General features: G+C 39.1%; 1 protein-coding gene across 1 annotated transcript in view; it reads right to left on the reverse strand.

Moving 5' to 3' along the window:
• Positions 1 to 858: 858 nt before the first annotated feature.
• LOC126268072 (translation initiation factor eIF-2B subunit beta) overlaps positions 859 to 25,030 on the reverse strand; it is a 70,587-nt gene continuing 46,415 nt past the window's right edge. The window contains exons 7-8 of the mRNA XM_049973510.1: positions 22,900 to 23,096; positions 859 to 1,033 (exon numbers count right to left, since the gene is read on the reverse strand). Of these exons, the coding sequence (XP_049829467.1) occupies positions 961 to 1,033; positions 22,900 to 23,096 (270 nt within the window). The 3' untranslated portion in view covers positions 859 to 960. The remainder of the gene's footprint in view (positions 1,034 to 22,899; positions 23,097 to 25,030) is intronic.

Here is a 25,030-nt window from a genome sequence, read left to right on the forward strand (position 1 = left end):
AGAGGGCAATACAGATTTTCAGAAGTTCCTATCATTGTTCTAGCCATAAGTTTTATTGAAAGTCTTTCATTATGTGATTAATTATGAGTCCTGGTATTTGCAGTCCATTTTCTGGCTATCTTGATGAAACTTTCTCCCTGCACATCACACACAGTAGTTGAAATGTAAATGGAGAAAGTGTACTTTTGAAAATCACTGGTTTGTCTCTATGCATACTAGAAGTTTCTGAAACATTTCCGTACAACTTCTTTGATAGCTATCTGTGCTTTCTGAACTGTTTCAATGTTTGTTACTAACTCCGCACCTCAAAAAAGTTTCTAAAGTATGGATATCTGCTTCTGACAGTTTCAAAAATTTCCATTATTTTAAATTTTTTTATTTGCTGAAGGTTAGCAAAACTTTGTCAAAATGTTTCATTTATCCCAGCTTCATGTGAAATTGAGGTGGTAGAACTTTCTTTGGATCACCCAAACTGTTGGGAACAATATGTTTATTCCCAGTCTCTAAGTACATTCTTGAAAGTCATTCCTTTTGATCTAGAGCTGACCTATAATATGGCCGTTCCTCTCACATAAAAAGCAAAGATGTTTTATTACTTCCCTGTAGCTTCCAAATCTATTCAGGGAGTCCTCCCAGCAAGTCAGATAGGATGTTTTCAGTTCTCTTTATCCCTCCTTTTTCCAAATGCACAAATGTAATTTTCAAAATGTGCACATTTTGCTCACCTGAAATGCAGGATAAATGCACAGTGCTGTAGCAAAATGTCAAATGACTGGCACACAAGGTATTTATGAGGAATGGGAAATGTGATATTTCAGTATACATATGAAAAAGTCAACATTGAGCATATACTCATAATTGTTGCAGTAAATAACTGAAAATCTTTTTATTTACAAAAAGAAATATGCAAAAATTATCACAGTATCAAAAAAATCCAAAAAATCTCTTTTCTACCCAATCTTATTTTTCATTGTCATCTTGATGATAAAGTTCACTGAGGAGGCGATAAATATAGGATGGTGAATGTCCTCCCCTATAACAAACATTAACAAATAGCAAATTAGATCATGTATGCAAAGCCATTTATTTACTTGTGACAGAGGCAATGCCACACAAATACAGTACTTGTAGTGAAAATATTTAATATAAAACAGTCCAACACGGGTGATTATGAAAAGAAAAATTATAAAAAATGTATTTATACAAATAATAAAACCATGGCACATTTTACAACAATAATTACTTAAAATCATAAATCAAATACGTAAGTAACTGAATGTAAACACTTAACAGCAAAAGCAACTGGAACAAGGTTAACAGACACAAAATGAAAGGAGGACTGTAAAATGACACCGTGACACAGATGCTGAAAGCCTGTACTTTAAAATTTTGAGCATATTTTTGAGTCAAAGAAGAGCCACACACAAAAAGCAAATACAATAAGGGAAAGACATATAAATGAAGAAAAAGATATCCTAAGCTCTGTTACTGAAAGAGACACAAGGTGGCAAGAAGATGATGTCCATAATAATGGTCTAAAAGCAAAGATTGATTTTCCACAGACTTACTAATAAACAATAAATACTGGTTTCAGCTCTCCGAGACTACAGATGCGTATGTGTGTGTGTGTGTGTGTGTGTGTGTGTGTGTGTGTGCGCGCATTGCTCTCGTCTACTGCTGCCAAAGGCCTCAATGGCCGAAAGCTATAATTTTGTGAATCTTTTTGTTATGCCTATCGCGACTTAGCATCTCCACTATATGGTGAGTAGCAACTTTCCTTCTCCGGTGTTGTTACATTCCATCCCAGATTTTCCATTGTTTGATAAATACTTGATACGTCATATAAGATTTAGATTTGCTGATAGAGGGCAAGTAACACATCCGTATTTAAGCAACTGTCAGAGTTAAAAAGCTGTGCATGTGTGTGACATACTTGTTGAAAATACAGTTAATATTTTGGAGTTGTTATCTGTAAAAATAAGGGCATGATTGGACCACCTGTAAGTCTGCCACCTGTAATTTTTCCGACGCATTTTTCAGTGTTTCCCTTTGATACTGTACAAGTTTTTAAGGTCCGCACACAACTGGATGTCTCAGTAGCTTACTAGGTGGTCCAATGCTTTAGGGGTATGTATATTTCTTTCTTTTTGTGTGGCTTTGCAATGGCATGTTTCAGCCATACCTAGTTAACAGCATCAACATGTCAAGAGACAATATGACCAAAGATAAAACTGAACATGTGTTATCTTCCAACTTTGCCTATATTGACACTAATTTTTCAGAAGATGATGTTGCACATAACTGAGGATGGCATGTACTATGTTCAAGAAGGAATATCCATGGATTTCAATAAGAAATATTTGGAGTGAAATATTCAGTTTAACGTTCTTTCAGTAGATAATTCCTAAGGGGTTTTAATTTCAAAGACTTTTTCCAGTAGAATCAAAAGAGGAAAGCTATCATCGAGAAACTTCAAGGGTAATTAGCGATGTTATTTCTTTGGATGTCAAGGTTGACGAGCAAGGAAAACCACGGACGAGGGCAAGAATTTCACACCATGCACACTACACGGAAAGTTGAACTAATACTGATCATGTTACTGATACCGCTGTATTTTCATGAGAATCTGTACAATCGAACACGTTTATATTAAAATGATACATATCAAGAGTGTTTTTTGCTTCTTCTTCTTCTTCTTCTTCTTCTTCACACTTTCTTGCAGATTCTATGCTTCATACTTCCTTGCAGATTCTATGATGGACAACAAGAAGGAAAAAAACAATTCAGTATGCCCAACAGAGCACAAGGAAGTAATAAAGCAGGAGTTCCCTTTCTACTGCTTATACATTGTCAAAATAGAAGACAGTTTCCCCCATTGAAATAATAAAAAAAACTTTTCCAATAATCATGTTTCATATGTGTAACAGTAGAAGACCTTGTACAGAAAAACATTAGTCCCTAAATCTCATTGTAACACATGGTCATGGGTTCGATTCCCGGCCTGGTTGGGAATTTCCTCTGCCCAGGGACTGGGTGTTTGTGTTGTCCTCATCATTTCATTATCACCATCATTTGTGATAGTGGGTAGATTGGACTGAATAAAAAATTGGGACTTTGTACGGGCACTGATGACCACGCAGTTGAGTGCTCCACAAACCAATCATCATCATCATCATCGTAACATGTAATTTCTATTCCTGAAGTTATTAGCCATGACAGGATCTGTCTATTCTCGAAAATTTTCATATAAAGAATAATTTACTAGGCGAGAAGAAAAGCAGAAACTGGCTACAACCCACTGCACAAGATAAAATCTCTCCTGAACTGTGTATGCTAAGTTCCAGCATCTCAGAACAGCACTATAGATGATAGTATGTGTAAATTCATGGCCCTGTGTATTTCAAGCAATATACGCCACAAAGCCAAACAAATAAGGTATAACATTACACAAGTTATCAGACACAGGTCATGTATTCAATTTCTGTGTTCAAGTGGGTAAGATATGTAACTCAGTCAATTTGAAGGCAACATTGCTTAAGAATCAAAGCATTTCACTGAGTTAACAGACAGATTTCACAACAGTATCACCCTTGCTTCAGAGCTGGAACCTGAAAAAACTGCTCTTGTGGGAGCTAAAAGAAATCCAAATTGGCATTACATCATGCAATAAAATATCCAAAACAGTAGTAGTAGTAGTTGTTGTTGTTGTTGTGGTCTTCAGTCCTGCGACTGGTTTGATGCAGCTCTCCATGCTACTCTAGCTCTCCATGCTACTCTATCCTGTGCAAGCTTCTTCATCTCCCAGTACCTACTGCAGCCTACCATATTTACTCGAATCTAAGCCGCACTTTTTTTCCGGTTTTTGTAATCCAAAAAAACCGCCTGCGGCTTAGAATAGAGTGCGAAGCAAGCGGAAGTTCTGAATAATGCTGGTAGGTGCCGCCCACAACTAACTTCTGACGTCGAATATATGTACCGCTACACAGGCATGCTTTGCAGGCACAAAGATAAATACTGGCACCAAAACCTCTGCATCAGTAAAAAAATTAAAAAAAAAAAAGAAGGTGGAAGATGAGCTTTTTCCTCCACCTCATTTTTCGACCACTCCATTTTCATACATTAGCCAACGAAGTAAATACAAATTCCGTATTGTTAATCTTCGAATGCAGCAGCATTTCAATGTACTACAAAAATCTGACTGGCAAGACTGTTTGGGATGTTTGTCAATATGGCCAACTCTATGTTCTGAATTTTTTCCTACCTATGAGAAGAGATGGTTGCTTATATGAACTTTTACGAATTGTGAATCACACTAAGTATTCCCTTCACTATAAGTATAATACAAATATAAACATTTTGCCGTGTATTCTTCCGTGTTTGCTGCTATCTCATTTAATTCCTGTCTGCCTAATAAACTACGAAACTAGAGTGAGACAACAGTAATCATGGAGGAATATACATATCATGTTATGTTTATATTCATATTATTCTTATACCTAATAGTGATACAGTCAGAAATGAAGCACGACAATTGACTAGATTTTTAAATCTAAGATGACTTATTTCTGTGCAGAATGTAATTTACTAAAGAGGCGTTGCAAAGATTTTCAAACGGAGAAAAATTTTTGCTGAACTCTCATTCAGAACATCATCTATCATACCCAGTCTATTATTTGGTTCTTGTTGATCATTATCAAAGAAAGCAGCAGTGTAAGTAACAACAAATAGCAGTCTCTTGCCATTGTTTCGCTCTCTCTCTCTCTCTCTCCCCCCCCCCCTTTTTTTTTTAATTGTCTGCGGCGGTAGCGTGCACAAAAGCAAGCCATGCCACGGGCGGCAACAGGCTGTAAACACTCATTATCAGAATGCGACAAACAATGCATGACACAGTACAGTAATGCATTTTCAGCTTAGAGTGACGTAAACACCTATAACTAAGAGAACGGCACTTATCAGATCAAAGAAAAATAAGCAATCAATTAAAACCAGATGAAACAAGTGAAAAAGGAAGGGTACCCGTATAAATACGGACGGAGTGCCTGACGCATAGCAATGGCTACCTGGTAAAGCTTACGACTCAAACCAAACTACTGTAGCTGTATAGTCATTCATTCAAACTAAATTGTGTCTCATATTACAATAGACCAACTTTGTTTCAATTTGTAGGTGCAGTCTAAAACTTTTCTCTCGCCTTGAATCTCGAGTCTCAAATTTCAGGTGCGGCTTACATTTGGGAAAATTTTTTTTCCTTGATTTCGAGTCTCATTTTTCAGGTGGGGCTTAGATTCAAGTAAATACGGTACATCCTTCTCAATCTGTTTAGTGTACTCTTCTCTTGGTCTCCCTCTACGATTTTTACTCTCCACGCTGCCCTCCAGTGCTAAATTGGTGATCCCTTGATGCCTCAGAACATGTCCTACCAACCGATCCCTTCTTCTAATGAAGTTGTGGCACAAACTCCTCTTCTCTCCAATTCTATTCAATACTTCATCATTAGTTATGTGATCCCCATCTACTCTACAGCATTCGTCCATAGCACCACATTTTGCAAGCTTCTATTCTCTTCTTGTCTAAACTATTTATCGTCCACGTTTCACTTCCATACAAATACCTTCAGAAACAACTTCCGAACACTTAAATCAATACTTGATGTTAACAAATTTCTCTTCTTCAGAAACGCATTCCTTGCCATTGCCAGTCTACATTTTTGTTTCCTCTCCATTTCGACCATCATCAGTTATTTTGCTCCCCAAATAGCAAAACTCCTTTACTACTTTAAGTGTCTCATTTCCTAATCTAATTCCCTCAGCATCACCCGACTTAATTCGACTACATTCCATTATGTTCATCTTATACCCTTCTTTCAAGAATCTGTCCATTCCGTTCAACTGCTCTTCCAAGTCCATTGCTGTTTCTGATAGAATTACAATGTCATCGGCAAACCTCAAAGTTTTTATTTCTTCTCCATGGATTTTAATACCTACTCTGAACTTTTCTTTTGTTTCCTTTACTGCTTGCTCAATACACAGATTGAATAACATCGGGGACAGGCTACAACCCTGTCTCAGTCCCTTCCCAACAACCTCTTCCCTTTCATGTCCCTTGACTCTTATAACTGCCATCTGGTTTCTGTACAAATAGTAAACAGCCTTTTGCTCTCTGTATTTTACCCCTGCCACCTTCAGAATTTGAAGGAGAGTATTCCAATCAACATTGTCAAAAGCTTTCTCTAAGTCTACAAATGCTAGAAACGTAGGTTTGCCCTTCCTTAATCTAGCTTCTAAGATAAGTCGTAGGGTCAGTATTGCCTCACGTGTTCCAACATTTCTACGGAATCCAAACTGATCTTCCCCGAGGTCGGCTTCTACTAGTTTTTCCATTCGTCTGTAAAGAATTCGCGTTAGTATTTTGCAGCTGTGACTTATTAAACTGATAATTCGGTAATTTTCGCATCTGTCAACACCTGCTTTCTTTGGGATTGGAATTATTATATTCTTCTTGAAGTCTGAGGGTATTTCGCCTGTCTCATACATCTTGCTCACCAGATGATAGAGTTTTGTCAGGACTGACTCTCCCAAGGCCATCAGTAGTTCCAATGGAATGTTGTCTACTCCGGGGCCTTGTTTCGACTCAGGTCTTTCGGTGCTCTGTCAAACTCTTCACGCAGTATCGTATCTCCCATTTCATCTTCATCTACATCCTCTTCCATTTCCATAATATTGTCCTCAAGTACATCGCCCTTGTATAGACCCTCTATATACTCCTTCCACCTTTCTGCTTTCCCTTCTTTGCTTAGAACTCGGTTCCATCTGAGCTCTTGATGTTCATGCAAGTGGTTCTCTTGTCTCCAAAGGTCTCTTTAATTTTCCTGTAGGCATTATCTATCTTACCCCTAGTGATACTCGCTTCTACATCCTTACATTTGTCCTCTAGCCATCCCTGCTTAGCTATTTTGCTCTTCCTGTTGATCTCATTTTGGAGATGTTTGTATTCCTTTTTGTCTGCTTCATTTACTGCATTTTTATATTTTCTCCTTTCATCAATTAAATTCAGTATTTCTTCTGTTAGCCAAGGATTTCTACTAGCCCTCATCTTTTTACCTTCTTGATCCTCTGCTGCCTTCACTACTTCATCCCTCGAAGCTACCCATTCTTCTTCTACTGTATTTCTGTCCCCCATTCCTGTCAATTGTTCCCTTATGCTCTCCCTGAAACTCTGTACAACCTCTGGTTTAGTCAGTTTATCCAGGTCCCATCTCCTTAAATTCCTACCTTTTTGCAGTTTCTTCAGTTTTAATCTACAGTTCATAACCAATAGATTGTGGTCAGAGTCCACATCTGCCCCTGGGAATGTCTTATAATTTAAAACCTGGTTCTTAAATCTCTGTCTTACCTTTATATAATCTATCTGAAACCTTTTAGTATCTCCAGGGTTCTTCCATGTATACAACCTTCTTTCATGATTCTTCAACCAAGTGTTAGTTATGATTAAGTTATGATCTGTGCAAAATTCTACCAGGCGGCTTCCTCTTTCATTTCTTAGCCGCAATCCATATTCACCTACTACGTTTCCTCCTTTCCTTTTCCTACTGTCAGATTCCAGTCACCCATGACTATTAAATTTTCGTCGCCCTTCACTATCTGAATAATTTCTTTTATTTGATCATCAATTTCTTCGTCATCGGCAGAGCTAGTTGCCATATAAACTTGTACTACTGCAGTACGTGTGGGCTTCGTGTCTATCTTGGCCACAACAATGTGTTCACTATGCTGTTTGTAATTTTTTTTATTCATTATTAAACCTACTCCTGCATTACCCCTATTTGATTTTGTATTTATAATCCTGTATTCACCTGACCAAAAGTCTTGTTCCTCCTGCCACCGAACTTCACTAATTCCCACTATATCTAACTTTAACTTTTAGTTGTAAAGGTAATATTTAGCATTGTGTTGGAAGAATAAATGAAATGTAAACACAATTAGCACATAGCATACTGATGAGATGCTCCCTTTTACTGATAAGAAAGCTAGGGAGAAGTGAAAGTCAGCATGTGTGGTTGATTACAACAAAAACAAATAGGGTATTGATTTTTCTGAGCAGAAGCTGTCCTACATTGCATCTGAACACTACACTTTGAAATGGCATGACAACTTCATTTTCCATGTGATTCTAATGGTGACAGTAAAGTACTACATATTATTAAAAAATTTAACGGGAAAGGGCTAGCAACTTCCCGCTTCCAGTTTATGGCAAAATCTTGCTGAGAGCCAAGCTATCGCATGACAACCTGGTACCTTAGGACTCATCCGACAGGAAGTAATTTTCAGTGGCGAGAAGTTGACTGGAAAAGTATAGTGCAAAGACAAAAGCTACCAGTGTAGTGAATGCAGGGCCACTCTGTGTAAATCAGACTGCTTCAAAATACATCATACAAAGTAGAAAACTGTATTATAAAAGATCCCCGACTATGATTGCTGCATATAAGACAAGCTGGATACTTCATTATTAAATATTTTTGCATAAAAAAATCATGCTGACATCTCAAAAGTTCTGTACGTGTAACCTTACTCATTTTTCCTTAAAAAAATATTTTTTTAAAATAAAAATGTACATGAAGTATTTTACAAAAGAACATATTAATTCAAGAGCAAAGTATTGCACATTAAATTTGATTAGGAAGTCTAAAATTTTCATTAATGTAGATTCAATTATTACACTATACATTTTCTAACAGTTGTTATTGCCTAAAATATGCTAAATACACCCAGGTTTTTCAAAACAGTTTGCATGTCACAGTATAAGATTTAAGATATTAAATAAAATCTTATTTAAGTGTCAGTGAGACAGAGACTTTATAATAAAAGCCAATGTGCTTCTGGCTATCTGCATTATTTCAGACAAATTCAACAATATCTCTGTTTTAATAACTTCACTGCTAACTTAGAAAATAAAATTACATGTAAGTGTTCACATGGTACTGAGATGAAACACTGAAGCTGTAGCTGCTGCACAGTATTTGTAGGACGCTATTACTTGTCACATTCAAGTGCTAACTTGACTGTACAGAGCTGTTGCAGTGACCTAGTTTATACAGATACCTTGCTAGAAGATTGTAGTAATTTTGAGAAAGAGAGAAGCTGCAATGTCATCACAGGTGAAGTTAGCATCCAGAGGTTATTCTCGAAGAAACAAACAAAGAGCACCATGTTATGTGATATGAGGAGCTTGACTGCAAGCCACAAATTATAAGATACATGCTCGAGCAAATTGTGACTGCCCAGCTTAAATTCAAGCCTCAATTTTTCACACTGATAATGAATATTGCATACTTATAGCCTTGTTAGATTGGTATTATCTTTGATGACACCAAGTAACATCTGCATTTGTGCCAGAGGACGGAAAACACACGTGGTTTGAGACAAATTCTTGTACTGATGTATGAAGCCTTCTAAAATTTGCAAGCTACATTTAATAACATATGACAGAGCTTTAATGTGATATCTCTTTTCACACAATTGTCTTTACTGGAAACTGTGCAATTCATATGAGCTAAGCTCTTAAATTATCTCATACATTTATTTAAACATATATTCACCCTGATTTACTTTTTATTCAACAACCAATATTTTGGACAATTGATGGTGTTGCTATGAGTTGTTCTTTTTCAGCTATTGTGACTAACATTTTTATGGAAGACCTTGAGAATACAGCACTTCAATCAGAGATTTCAATATTCCTTGAGTGTCGTTGTGGCCATTTGACTGACTGTATCATTATTCACTTTTTTCAATGTATAGTCACCATCTGCTAAACTTTAAGTCATTAGTTCAGTTTCACAACAGTGTCACAGGACAGTAACTAGACAGCTTTGAGGTGATAAGAATATCTGTATCTATTTTCTTGACTTTGTCTTTAGGTACAATTTAGCATTTTCATGGACATTATTAATGAAGTACCTCCACTGAATTCTGAGTAATGCCATCCTTCTCCCACCACCCCATATATAAGCAAAGTGTGGAGATAGTCCAACATGATACCCTCATGGAGGATACAATCAATGATCTTTAGGTAAGTAGGTCTTACTGCTGTATATATTGTGTACCCAAAATCCAACCAGAATAACACAAAGGTTTTATAAAAATTGGAGTAAGCAGATCCTGTCTACCTTCCAAGATTTATGGTTACAGCACTTAAAGGTCTTCAGTGCCTCGCCTTCAGATCTCAGAGGTGTGCCAACCATGGTAGCTTTGCATCAAATATAAGGCCCAGAAACCTCACTGAATCTTTAAATTGTAAAATGTTGTCCCCCATTCTCAAGTCACGTAAATTACAAACATAATGTACAGTATTACAAGCTCCTGACAGTGCTGAATCCAGCGTCAACATATAAAAGGGGCAGTTATACGAGTTCAAACTGTTAGATTTGATGTCAAAAACATCCCTCTCTGTGATCACTTGGTGTTGGTGTGGATGCTGGCTCCCGACTGGCAACAGCCATAGCAAAGTGCTCCAATACTGTGTGAGCAGTGGCTCTAGGTCTTTTGCAGTGATATAATGAAAAAATGGTAATCTATCAGAATGCTGCTATAATTGTTAATTGCTAAACATTTCACATTAGCAATAGGCCTATTTTGGCATTATTACTAACTTCAGGCTATCTATATTCCAAAACACTCTGTTAAAAGTGTTGTTTGGAGGTATTCCTGCTTCCGCACAGCTGCTTTAGGTAGCTGACTGTGTTTATAAAAGGCTGAACACCACACTTGTGTGGGACAAGAGGGATGGTTTATGCAAGTGCAAAAACACTCGCCACGACCTCCTTTATTTCTCTCTCATTATATACTGAGCTTTGGTCCTGCATTCTGAAGGGCTAGGAAGTTTTTTAGTCAATATTTAAACTGTCACAGAGCCACATCATGGCACAAGTGACCCCTAAGATGATATGAGGACTGACCATGAGTCAGAAATGTGGGAGCTGTTATAGGGTAGAGTAGAGAGATTTGTTGCCAATCTTGTCTTGTAGGAAATATTTTCACTGCAGGGGGGGGGGGGGGGGGGGGGGTGAATCTTAGGAGAACAGAAGAGGCTCTCTGGTGGAACTGCAGAGTATGCAGTACAAACATTTTGATTTGATTTGGGGAACAGGAAAGGAGAATCTGTGCCCTTCAGGCAGTTGGAGGAAGCAAGGAAGGAACTGATAAGGATCAAGGGAGATAGGGATGAGGAGGATGGTTGGGAACTGGCATCTGGTAGGATGATATGAAGACAGAGAATGCGATCTGACAGTTTTATCAACGACACCAAAAACAGGTATCTACGACTGCCGGAGTTAAGTAAAGAAGAGCCTCAGGTAGAATGAGAAGCAGGAAATGAGGAGCACTCTTCAACCGAGGCCAAGAAGCCTAGGAATGCACAAAGTGTTAGGAAGAAGAAAGTGCTGCTGCTATGCTCAGTAGTAGCCATGGGCGAGGTGTAGGCCCCCAGTTACAGTAAAGTTAAGGGGCAGTGTACCAGGCCACCAGTATCTTCAAATCAAATTCAGGGCTAAGTTATATGATAGAGGACTTACGGTCTTTATGTAAGGCCTTTACAAAAGAGGAAATTGTAGTGATAAAGGGTGGGGTGGGAAACAGTTTGGACAGGGATGGGGCATATGACTTAGGTGGTGACCTGGACAAGATAGCTTTCCTGACTCATGGCACCAATGTACACTTTGTTGAGCTGTTCCAGTGTCCTGATCAACCACACCTTGCTGGAGCTGTGTGGCAAATCAATGTGGGGTTAGGGATGGCTCTGAGGGCAGCCAACTTTGCTCATGTTTCTCTGGTGCCCATCGGGACTACCAACAGATGGGCTTTCACTATGCATAGCCTACACCTAAACAGGACTGGGAAGGGAAGATTGGTACAGCTGATTCATGAAAGTTTAGGGGGTGGATCTCGGGCCACACATGGTCAAATATGTGTAGTCATGGGTAGGAAAAGTAAGTCATTTTTATGATAAATCCAGACAACAGATCCCCCTGTGTGAAGAGTGTCTTCAGCACTTTAAAAAATACTGAAACACAAGACAGATTTTAATACTCCAAATATCACACATGCCAGTGTCACAAAGAGAAACAAACCATTGGATAGAGTAACATGGGGCATTTCATTTCACAGACTTAACAATCCTCCATCAAAACATGCAATCAATAAAAATTAAAATACAACTAGTAGAAGTTACACTCCAATCTTTGAACTGCACAGTAGTTTGTGTTATTGAGCACTGGTCGAGAGACACAGAAATCCAACATGTAGTATTATCTATGCATGAAAGGGCAAATTCTTACTGTAGAACTGCTTCAAGGGGTGGAGGATCATGCATTTATATCAGAAAAGGAACATAGTTCAAATCAAGACATGACCTCAGTACAGTAAATGAAGAAAAACACTCAGAAATATCAGCTATTGAATTAACAGGGCTTGATATCACCATGAAATTAATCATTTTGTGTGTGTATAGATCTCCCAATGGTAGAGCGGGCACTATTTTAAGAACTTATAGATAAAGTCTTAAGTACAAAGGTCAACATAATTCAGTGTGGGAACATTAACATCAACACTAATATCATACATGAATCCAGCAGCACCCTCATAAATCTCCTTCAAAGTTTTGGTATGTCTCTATTGGTTAATAGTGCAACAAAGGTCACTACAATGACTGTATCAGTAATTGACCATGCGGTCACAAATATGGACAGGGAAAAATGTGATGTAGCTGTAAAAGATCTAGGGCTATCGGACCATCTCTGTCAAATAACAACAGTAAAATCAGGCATCGAATCATTCCCTAAACTACACGCCTACAAACGACATCTATCAGAAATCAAAGTAAAAGATTTTCAAAATAACTAGCAAAACAAAGATGGGATGAAGTGTAGAAGGAAACCAATATGAATATGAAATTCTCTAAATTATCCACATTATTTGAATTGAACTTTGAAAAGGTATTTCCAAAAGTATGCATGTCTGTACCAACAGCTCACAAAAACAGATTGATAACACTTAAATACCTCAGTTGCATGAAAGAGTCGCAATCATCTAGAATTCTTAAATTTCTATAATAGAGACAAAAAGATCTAAAGGAAGGTGCTGATTGCTGCAAAAAAGTCATTTAATGACAAAATAATATATAATGCAGAGAATAAATCAAAGCAGTCTGGGATGTTATAAAAAAGGAAACAGGGAGAGGCAAACAAATGAAGAATAACATACTGCTAACCGAGGGGGATAAGCTAATAAATGATCCTCAACACTTAGAAAACAATGTTAACAAGCATTTTTCAGGTATTGCAGATAAGTTACAGCAAAAATTCCCCAAAACAAATATAACACCTGTAAATAATGTTGTACTAAATACAATGATGTTACTTCCAACCACAGAGAATAAAGTCAATAAAACTGTTCAAAAACAAAAAGCAAAAAGTCAGTACGCTTAGATCAAGTACCAATCTGTGTACTGAAACAATGCATAGAGCTTATACAAGGTCCATTAACAAATATAATAAATGAATCCTTCACATCAGGGACATTTTCAGAGGAGTTAAAACAGACAAGAGTTGTACCTTTGCTTAAGAAAGGTAATGCAGAAAAATTACCGGCCCATTTCCCTGCTGTCACCATTCTCAAAAATAATACAAGCAATTATGAAAGACAGATTAATGAATTACCTGAATAAATACGATCTTTTAAGCAAATCACAGTTTGGTTTCCGAAGTTGCAAAAATTGGTCAGCCACAGCAGAATTCACAAAAAGTTGTATTTGATGCTCGTGACAAAGATGAGTGTCTCACAGGTATATTTTTGGATATTTCTAAGGCCTTTGATACAGTTGACCACAAGATTCTATTAAATAAATTGCAAGCATTAGGAATAAGAGTGGTAACTAATGACTGGTTTCGATCATACCTAGCAGACAGGGTACAAAGAGTAGAGATAACACACACTTCAAATAGATCTAAACATTTAGTAAAACACTTATCAGAATCAAAATACATTAATATTGGGGTTCTGTAAGGTAGCATATTAGGACCAATACTATTCCGGATATACACGAATGACTTTCCCAGTAGTGTTACTCATAGTGAAAGAATTCTCTTCGCTGATGACAGCAATATTATAGTTACTGGGAAAGCAAGAGAACTCCTTGCAGAGAATGCAAATGAAACTCTCAAGGAAGTTAAGATTGGTCAATAAGCAATAAAGTGACACTGAACATAAAGAAAACTAAGGCCATGAATTTCTGTTTGAAGAGGGAAAATGACAATGTTAAATTACATGTAGATGGCACCTCTGTAGGCTGTGTAACAAATGCAAAATTTCTCGGAATGAATATTGATTCTCAGTTGACATGGTGTGAACAATTGCCTTTAAATATGTCTGCTTGTGTCTGTGTATGTGCGGATGGATATGTGTGTGTGTGTGTGTGCGAGTGTACACCTGTCCTTTTTTCCCCCTAAGGGAAGTCTTTCCGCTCCCGGGATTGGAATGACTCCTTACCCTCTCCCTTAAAACCCACATCCTTTCATTTTCCCTCTCCTTCCCTCTTTCCTGACGAAGCAACTGCCAGTTGCGAAAGCTCGTAATTCTGTGTGTGTGTTTGTGTGTTTTGTTCATGTGCCTGTCTGCCGGCGCTTTCCCGCTTGGTAAGTCTTGGAATCTTTGTTTTTAATATATTTTTCCCATGTGGAAGTTTCTTTCTATTTTATAAACTTGTAAATACTTTGACATGTCCTATATCCTTGTAAAGAGAGATCTACAGGGGAATAAAGTTCCTGTTGCTACTGCTACTGCTACTGCTACTACTACTACTGAGATGGATGAATCAGCCACATGGTGCATGTGATCCACCCAGTGATGGACAATGTTTCAATCCTCAAACCAAGCCTATGGGCTATACACAATCAGTCTGCTCTGCTGATTACCAATCTCAGCAGCTTTCTTTCTGGGATTTCTCCACCTGGTGGATGGATCCAGAGCAGGATCTTGTCACTGGAATGAAAGTCATTAGCAAACTGTCCACTTATTGAACTCTGTCTGGGCTGGTCAGGTGTGAAAGAGGTTTATAGCTGAGGGTGAACCTGTAGCTGTACTTTCATGTATGTGGCTTCAGAGCTGAGAATATATGGCTCCTCAGGCATCATAAGGCTCTTTAAAACTCTATACTTGTGACTGACAGACTGTGCTTCCCATAACACACCATTGCACGTGTTACTCTCAGAGAAGAGACTGTCAGGGCAGTTGCATCAGACTAGGAGACTCATAGAGGCCTAATAATAGTTCTTTCGGTGTTAAATACATCTCTATCATGAATTTCAATAATTGTTTGAAGGTCTGTAAACCAGACAGACAGCATACAGATGGTATACAAGGTTATTTATAAACACACCCACCCATCCTTTGGCCCTCTCCTAAATATGAGCATCCTTGTGGTGAAGCTTGTAGCCCCCATTCCAAGGTATCAGTGAACTTAAAAAGTTTCCTGTAAACGTAAGCACAGGTGCTTTCTATTTGTCAGGTTGGTTGGTTTAAATGGGGGGAAAGAGACCAAGCTGCGAGGTCATCGGTCCCTTGTTCCCAGTAGAACAATTACCTAAACAATGGGCAAAACAGGACAAGAAAACCACAGAGAGACACAAGAAACAGGGAGAAGAGATTAAAAACAAGAGAGCACCGACCATGAAAATAAAAAAGGAGAAGCCAGCCACTCTGCACCATATTAAAGCCTCCACTCTAAAAGTCCTAGGGCGGAGGACACAGAGGGACAAAGGACATGTGCTAAAACCCAGATCAAATGATAAAACCCACCCTCACGAATAAAACGTAAAACTAAAGCTGCTGTTGGGGCACTGTCATGTTGGAGCCACAGTGACAATGAGGTGGGTCCCTGCGAAGGGGGAGGTAACCATGTGCGAGTCACATAAGGCCAATGCAGACCCGACAAAGGACAACGGATTCCCTGCGAGAAGACTGCAGGGAAGATTTCCACACATTCACAGTCTCCTTAATGACACGCAGTTGGTTGTGCATACTGTTATGCCACTTTGTCTCCCAAAGCTGAAAAACCTTGCGGCGTAAGAAAGAACGCACGTCAGTTTTAAAGATGCCCATCTCCAGGAGCAGTTTCCACATAGCCTGTTTGGCCAGTCTGTCAGCAAATTCGTTACCTGGGATTCCGACGTGTCCTGGGGTCCACAAAAACACCACTGAATGACGGGACCTTTCCAGGGCATAGATGGACTCCTGAATGGATGCTACAAAAGGATGGCAAGGGTAGCACTGGTCAATAGCTTGTAGGCTGCTCAAGAAGTCAGTACACAGGAGAAATGACTCGCCTGGGCATGAGGTGATGTGCTCAAGAGCACGAGATATGGCCGCCAGCTCTGCAGTGAAAACACTGCAGCAATCTGGCAAGGAGTGCTGTCCAATATGTCCTCTATGAACATATGCAGAGCCTATGTGACCATCAGCCATCAGGAAGTCAGTGTACACAACTTCAGAGCCCCAGAACACGTCAAGAATCGAGAGGAAGTGACAGCAGAGAGTGGCAGGGCTAACGGAGTCCTTAGGGTCATGCAAAAGGTCCAGACGAAGCTTCGGCCAAGGTGTACAACATGGAGGTGTACGTGAATAGACCTCAAGTAGAGGTGGTAAAGGGAAGGAGTCCAATTTGAAGAAAAGGGATCACATGCGAACTGCAATTACGAGCCCTGATCTGGGCTGCCAATGCGGGAGATGAACTGCTGGGTGGAAAAAGGAGATGGTAATTCAGATGCTCAGGAGACTACAAATGTGTGGCGAGCAGTTGTGCAAGTTGGATTTGCAATTGAGGGACTCCGGCTTCCACCAGGTCACTGGTCACTGGCTTGTTCTAAAAGCTCCCATCACCAGGCAAATGCCACAGTGTTGCACTGGGTCGAGTAACCGCAGCTGAGGGCGCCCCGCCGAACTGTAAACCACGTTCCCATAGTCAAGGGGAGATTGAACAAGGGCTCCGTAGAGCTGCAGCAGCGTAGAGCGATCTGCACCCTGTTGGTGTTGCTCAGGCAGCAGAGGGCACTGAGGTGCTGCCAGCACTTCCGCTTAAGGTGACGAAGGTGAAGTAGCCAAGTCAATTGGGCAATGAAAAACAGTCCTAAAAATCAATATGTCTCCACTACAGTGAGTGGATCGTCATTAAGATAAAGTCCTGGTCCCGGATTAATGGTGCGATGCCAACAGAAGTACACAACACACAACTTCGCGGCTGAAAATTGGAATCTGTGGGCTACAGCCCATCACCGCGCCTTCTGAATGGCGCGCTGTAGGCGCTGCTCAGCAACACCAGAACTGGAGGAGCAATACGAAATGCAGAAGTTATCCGCATACAGAGAAGGGGAGACTGACAGCCCTACAGCTGATGCTAGGCTGTTAATGGCCACTGAAAATAGATATGCACTCAATAAGGAGCCCTGCAGAACACCATTCTCCTGAATACGGGGAAACTATGGGAGGCACCAACTCGGAGATGGAAAGTATGGAGCGACAGGAAGTTTTGGATAAAACTCGGGTATGGGCCCCAGAGACTCCACTCATACAATGTTGCAAGGATATGATGATGTCACCAGGTCGTGTCATATGCTTTATATAAGTCAAAACAGACAGCAACCAGGTGTTGGCATGTGGAAAAGGCTGTTCAGATGGCAGACTCAAGGGACACAAGTGTATCAGTGGTAGAGTGATCCTGGTGGAAGCTGCCCTCACCTGGAGCCAGTAGGCCATTTAACTCCAGAGCCCAACCCAACCCCTGACACACCATACGTTCCAGCAGCTTGCAGAGAACGTTTGTGAGGCTGATGGGCCGAGAGTTATCCACATCAAGTGAATTTTTACTGGGTTTTAGCATGGGAATGATGGTGCTCTCCCACCATTGTGATGGAAAGTCACCATTGCACCAGATCTGTTTGAAGATGATGAGGAGATATCGTTTGTAGTCAGACAAGAGATGTTTAGTCATCTAACTGTGGATCCGATCTGGCCCAGGAACTGTGTCGGGGCAATGTGCAAGGGTGCTGAGGAGATCCCACTCTGTAAAGGGGGCGTTATAGGGTTCACTGTGGTGTGTAGTGAACGACAGGACTTTTCAAGGCTGGGGGGTAGTTCTCCGAAGCAGAGGCTCCGAGCATAGTGCTCGGCAAAGTGTTCGACAATCGCGTCTGCGTCGATAGAGAGCACACCACTGATGTTAAGGCCAGGGACACCTGTTGGGGTCTGGTACCCAAAAAGATGTCTGATCTTCATTCAGACTTGGGAAGGTGACTATGGCACACAATGGTTGACACGTACCTCTCCCATCACTCCTGTTTCCGTCATTCTATAAGCAGGTGAACACGGGCACGGAGCCGCTTAAAGGCTACTAGGTGCTCTGGGGAAGGGTGCTGTTTATGTCGCTGCGCTGTTTATGTCGCCGACACTCTTTAATTGCCTCAGCGACTTCCAGCGACCACCAACGGACTATCTTTCGCTGGGGGCCACCATAGAGAACGAGGAACCGCGTTTTCTGCTGCAAAAGCGATGTGGGGGAGATTCAATGGTGACAGCAGAGGTGAAGGCTGCCCAGTCTGCCTTGTTTAAAGCCCATCTGAGTATGTGTCTGTGGGCATCATGCCAGGGGAAGATGGGGAAGCGTTTGCTACCACACAGGTCATCATGTGCCCTCCAGTGGATAGATAAGTCCTAGGCTACAAATTGATAAATCAATGACCGAGTAACTACCATGAAACCTTTCTAAGGTGTTTCAGTTTTATCTACATGTGTTTTAAATCCATAAATGTTCACTGAAATAGGAAGACGTCTTAATAGCAAAGTTTATCTTTACCTTCTCCTTTATCATTCTGCTACAGGTCAGCATCTTACCATTATACATCAGTTTTCCACTGTAGCCATAAATGATGTGCATAGGAAGGAGGCGGTTGTGACCTTTTCAACCTCACTACATGGAACTTTTTTATTAATTTTAATTTCCTGGACCACCACCACCACCACCACCACCAAGTAAGCACGACAATCTTGGCTCTAGACACCATGGCTCACAGTTAAACATGAGGGCAGAGACACCATGGCTCACAGTTACACATGAGGGCAGAGACACACAGGCAGCACCACCTTTGTGGGCGGCTTTGCAATAATTTCTTCATGTTGCCTGAAACACGACAGTGTAGTATGTTTGAACTACTGACATTTAAAATACCTTACATGACTTGTTATGTAAGCTCCATCTTCTGAAGAGATAAACTTTGCTTTGATATGTTCAGGAAGAACAGGTGTTGAGGTATTACACCTACGGCAGCTACAACTTAAATTAATCCATTTAGTCATGAGTTTCACAGTTGTGTATGTTAGCCTATTTGCAGCCTACTTGGAAAAGTTTCATAAAAGGACAACTGTATGGACATTTTAACTTACCTACATTACTTCCATGACATCTAAACTGCTTCAACAAGTTACAATAAATTCAGCATGAAGTGCAGTGGTAAAAACATACTCACAGAGTATTAAATATCAAACTAAATGCAGCTGTTTCTTGCAGTTCCCCAAAGACATTTTTCTTGATGCTACACATGACAGTCACACCATCAACTTCCCATTTTCCCTTTGATCCACTTGCTTCTAGGTCTATTAGGTGACAACCCATTTGCTAAAATTTATGGTGTTGTGCAGTTCTGCCACAACTGGGTAACCACCATGTCGTTTTGCATCTTGCAGCTTGACATGAAGTATGCAGAAAAGTAATAACTTCTTTAATGTGCTTTCTTCTCTTTTTATGATTAGAAACACATTCTGGCAGTTGATCTGTGTTTTGGTCTCATATTAATTTGTGTGTTCTCAGTATGGCAGAACTCAGGACATCTCTTGAGAGATGGGTGTTAGCACCAGCAAACAGCTCAGCTGAACCACTAGGTGAATGTTAGTTGAATGTTATAGGCTACATGAACACAAGATGTGCAACTAGGGATATAGATGTCCAGTAGCAGAGTTCTTTGTTTTTACAGACATTGATTCAGCCAATTAAGCTGAGATACCTGTTCACTGACTGGGTGTTTGTGTCGTCTTCATCATCATCATCAATCATCCCCATTACGGTCGGAGGAAGGCAATGGCAAACCACCTCCACTAGGACCTTGCCTAGTATGGCGGCGCGGGTCTCCCGCGTCGCTCCCCTACGCTCGGTAAACGGAGTATGGGACTCATCATCATCATCATCATCATCACCTGTTCACTACGATACAATTTCCTCCACCTCATGCCATCGTGTATGCCAAAGCAAGCAAAAATTTTACAGTTATAGAGGTACCAGCTAGCTCCCAGCCCAGCAAATCTCAGGTCTGCCAAACCTGAACTCATCCATCTAATACTAAGCTACTTATGAGCTAACCATTTAGCACAAACTAAAAGGCACAGATTGCTACAAACACAACAAGCATAAACCCACTTAGAAGGACAGTTCCCAGCTCTGCAGTTTAAGAGACTTGGTGCTACTGCTGAAGGGCCAGATGGCATGGATTATAGAACAGCACTATAAACAAGTACAGAATTTTGTGTGTCTGCATCCTGCTCTGTTGCTGGATAATGAAACTTGCCCTTTGTCATAGTTTAGTGGTGGCCATTTGTACTTGTGGACAGGTGGATGAAGATCACAGCCACAAAAAAGCTATGCAGTACTTGCAGTGAAGTTGATAAAAAGTGTTTCACTGATAAAAAGTGTTTCATAGGTGGCATCACCTCTGATGTTATAGGATATAGTGATCAAAGATGTGAAACGAAAAATACTAGGTGCATTTGTGGAAATTGTTTAGACCTAAGTGTTTCATTTGGATATAAACCAGCTGACAAGAGGTTGTAAACAGACATAACATTCAAAATGCATCAGGATAGGAGCTATCAGGATGGGTGCTGCTGTAGTGAACGTGCTGTTGTTGATTAGCTGCTTCTACAGAGCCATACTGGCATAGATGATGAAAGACTCAGAGGGGTAATCCCTTTTGAAAATTTTAAAAAAATCAATTTTTTCCCTTAACATTTTCTCTGGGATGTCTACTTTATTGTAGTGTTCATCCCAGGTCTGCCAGAAACTCCATTCTCGAGTTACGTGGTGATTTGTGTGAAAGTGTGCCTGAAAACTATTCACAGTGAGAAAAAATTAGTCAACATCGCTGCCAATGTGGCAGAAATTAATTTCAGTTATGGCCAAAGAGGCATTATGGAAATTATGAATGTGCTTGAACTTGAGATCAGACCAGCCTATTACAACTTCAGCACAAAAGTTGACAGAAAGTGTATTGAGTGAGCAGAGCAGCAGATGATAGAAGCTGCCAAAGAAGCCTGCAAGACACCATGGCCACACAGCACATGGAGGAGAACCTGCTTTTGGATCTGGAAGAATTGCTGTATGGTCCAGGAATTGCTGACTTGAAGTATGTTTAACTTAATTTCAAAAAGTGTAACCCAAAACTTAAACAGTTTTTCTGGAACCTGTATTTTTAAAATTGGCAGGAAACATAACTTGGGAACACTACATATGATACTGAGTGGAAATTGATGCCAGCATTGAATTCTCCATCAGCGTATGTAGCTTTTTGTGGTATCTTCAAAAGCCTATTTCTGGTGCACATGTATGTCTCAATACTTTGGACAAAGAAAATGACATTTGTTTCAATATGTCATCATTTTGTTAGAACTTAATACTTTTAAATTATCATTTGTATTCTGAAAAACATATTGAAAATGACTTGTAAAAAATTAATTTGTTACAGGTCTAATAGGAGGGCTTTGGGAATGCCTGCCAATGACCAATGTTCTGGTTGCAAATTGTCCTTCAACCTGATACAGTGGTTACAGCAAGCATCATAGGTGAACACAAAAATGATTTCTTAAAAACAAAAGTGTAAGGAATAAAACTATTCCATCAGATTTACCATTACTTTTTACTTGACTTGGAAAAAAGGCTGTTTTTCATGTGTTAAAAGAGTGTTATTCCCTTAATCAATAAACACACTTAAGCTGTACCAGACACTGACATGAAATTGAGGAAGAAATTTCTGAAACTTTATGAGTCTAGACTGCAGTGTTCATAAAAAAAAATGAATCTGAACCATGCAGGGGATAAAAGACTTGGGATTCCTTCAAAGCTTGATACAGAGATACCAAATATGAAATAAACATATGAATTACAAACTGAAGAGGTATTATAAATATTGTGTGAGGTAAGCAGCCTCAAAAAATAAATAAATAAAATAAAAAAAGACATGACGGCATTTAACAAAGCTAACTGGACACATAACAAAACAGCAGACAGATCAGTATGTAGGAACAGCTGACAATAACAATTTGTAAAATATATAATGAAGACGATGTAATAGAAATCAAGACATTAGATGTAATAGATGTACAAAAATGGAAAGATTAGCACACAACAGGACAAGATGAAAGATGTCACCAAACTAACTAGCCCAAGAATTGATACATGCAAATTTTCATTCCTAAAAATTTGTTGCAATGCATTAAAATGAGCAACAATATCTCAGATTGAAAGATTTACTCCAGCTGTGTCATCTATAGTTCCCTCCATATCTCTAACTTCTTTCTGAATTCTGTGTGAATTTACAAACCACAATCTTCCACTCACCTATTACTATTCATAGCTCATTAAATTACATTGTTAGTAACTTTACACATTCAGATCTAAACATTATTTTTTTAACACACAACTACTAATTACAGATGTTGAGATTCCCTGTCACACAACAGTCACTCATTCGTATTTAATTTGTAGGAATACTACATATGTGGAACAAAATATTAGCCACATTGAAAAACTTACGTGTTTGAAATGAAAAGTGTAACCAAGTCCGGAGGTACGTAATCAAACACAGGATTGAAAACATGTGTTTTGGAGAGTATTGCACCATCTGCATAACTGAGAACTCCTTCTGGTGAGACAAAACTATTAAATGCATCTTGATCATAGGAACACAGGTACTTAGGACTCAGCTTGTACATTGGTGCCAAAACAATCACCTGCAAAAATCATTAATACATAAATATTCAATACAGACTTCTAGCTTAGTAACAGTTAGACTGGTTAAGAATCACAGATTTTAAGAAGTGTAGTGACTCTATAATTACAAGAACTACTTGTTAGTTCTAACATATGATTTTGAGCCTTAATGACACAAAAAAGTGTATAAAGTTATCTAAACAAAAATTTCTACTACACTTTCATAACTTATCAAACTGTATTTTAATCCTCTGGCAACTCTACGTGATACTCTGCAGAATACACAACACTGCTAAAATAGCAATAAATGATGAATTCCAACAGTCTTTAGCTGCTTCCCACATAAGTTAACTTTCATTGTAAGCCCTGTGCCCTCATTTCAGTTCAGTGTTAGTCAATTAAGGCAAATCCTATGTTCTTGTATCAACTGATTTTACAAGACTGGTTGATTTTGTTTGGGCTAAATATTTGTCTTTGTTTCAAGATTTTGTAAGTCTTATGTGACCACAAAATTGAAATTCTGACATAACTGAAAAAGAGAAATTAACTTGTTAGGAATGTGATTCAAATATCAAACATCAATGTTATACTTTTTTGTACACAGTATACTGGTGTATTTAGTATCATATGTACCTCATCTCTGTAAACATTTATTTAATAAGTTCTTAAATTACAGATGAAAAATCTACAAGTACTTCATTTTGTGAAACAAACTTTCAAGGAAGTAAGTGTATCCAAGAAAGCATGAAACCAGAAATAAGAGAGCAAATTTACATAATTATATTCAAGGTCTCTTAACCTCTCTAGGAAAAACTGAGGAGAAATTTACAGTGTCATTTGGTGCTGGCAGGAATCTTTTTACAGACATACCAATAATATTTCTTTACTTTTGTGGAATATGTATATTTAAAGTAAAAACACAAATCAGTTAAGGGTTTCAGTACATCAGTAAAGAAAAGATCTTGCTAATTGAACTTCAATTTTTATTTTTATTTTTGTGGTCTATATTTCAATTTGCAGTCTGCTATGTATCCCACAATAATTCCTTAATTTACCTTCCACACATTCTGATTTTTGCTATGGGCTGATGTTGCTTTTTTATTTATTTTAACAATATCCTTTAGAATGATAAGGGAATGGGAAGAGTTCTGATTACTATGTAATTCTGGGATCCAGTCACACCAGTGTTGGGAGACTTTGCAATTTTCCCTTCCTCCTCCTATCTCCAGATTGTGTATACATGATTTTTAAATGGCATCTGTTTTCACCAAGATTTTCATTATTTGTTTGTATGTTTTGTTATGTTTACAAAAATCCAATAATGGAAACTCCAGGTAGGAATATCAACAATGTAGGAAAAGGTAGACTGACACTTACAATAAAGAAGACACGTCATGTTGCAGACAGGCATAATTAAAAAACCAATTACAGAAAGCTTTCATCAGTAACACACACACACACACACACACACACACACACACGACTGCCAACTCCAGCATCTTTGGCCAGTATGCAGCTATCACGTGGGATGCAAGCAGCAATCTAGAGGGAGCAGGGAAGTCTCTTTCCCTTCACCAGCCCCTCCAGATTACTGCTTGCATCCTGCACCAACAAGCTGGAGTTGGCAGTTTTGTTTGTGTGTGTGTGTGTGTGTGTGTGTGTGTGTGTGTGAGAGAGAGAGAGAGAGAGAGAGAGAGAGAGAGAGAGAGAGATGAAAGCTTTGTGTAAGTTTCTTAATTGTGCCTTTCTGCAACTTGACATGCCGTCTTTACAGTAAGTAGCAATCTGTCTTTTCCTACAGTGTTGATATGTTTACAGAAATTAAGAGAAGAAGATGCTCTCCAGATTTCCCATTTAAATATACATGACAATTTATGTAAGAAAACTGTAAGTACTTCCTCTGTGAATTCCAACCATACAATTCTGTATTTAACAAAAACAAAATTTTATTGCC

This window comes from Schistocerca gregaria, chromosome 4, assembly GCF_023897955.1.
Source record: "Schistocerca gregaria isolate iqSchGreg1 chromosome 4, iqSchGreg1.2, whole genome shotgun sequence".
Classification (NCBI taxonomy): domain Eukaryota; kingdom Metazoa; phylum Arthropoda; class Insecta; order Orthoptera; family Acrididae; genus Schistocerca; species Schistocerca gregaria.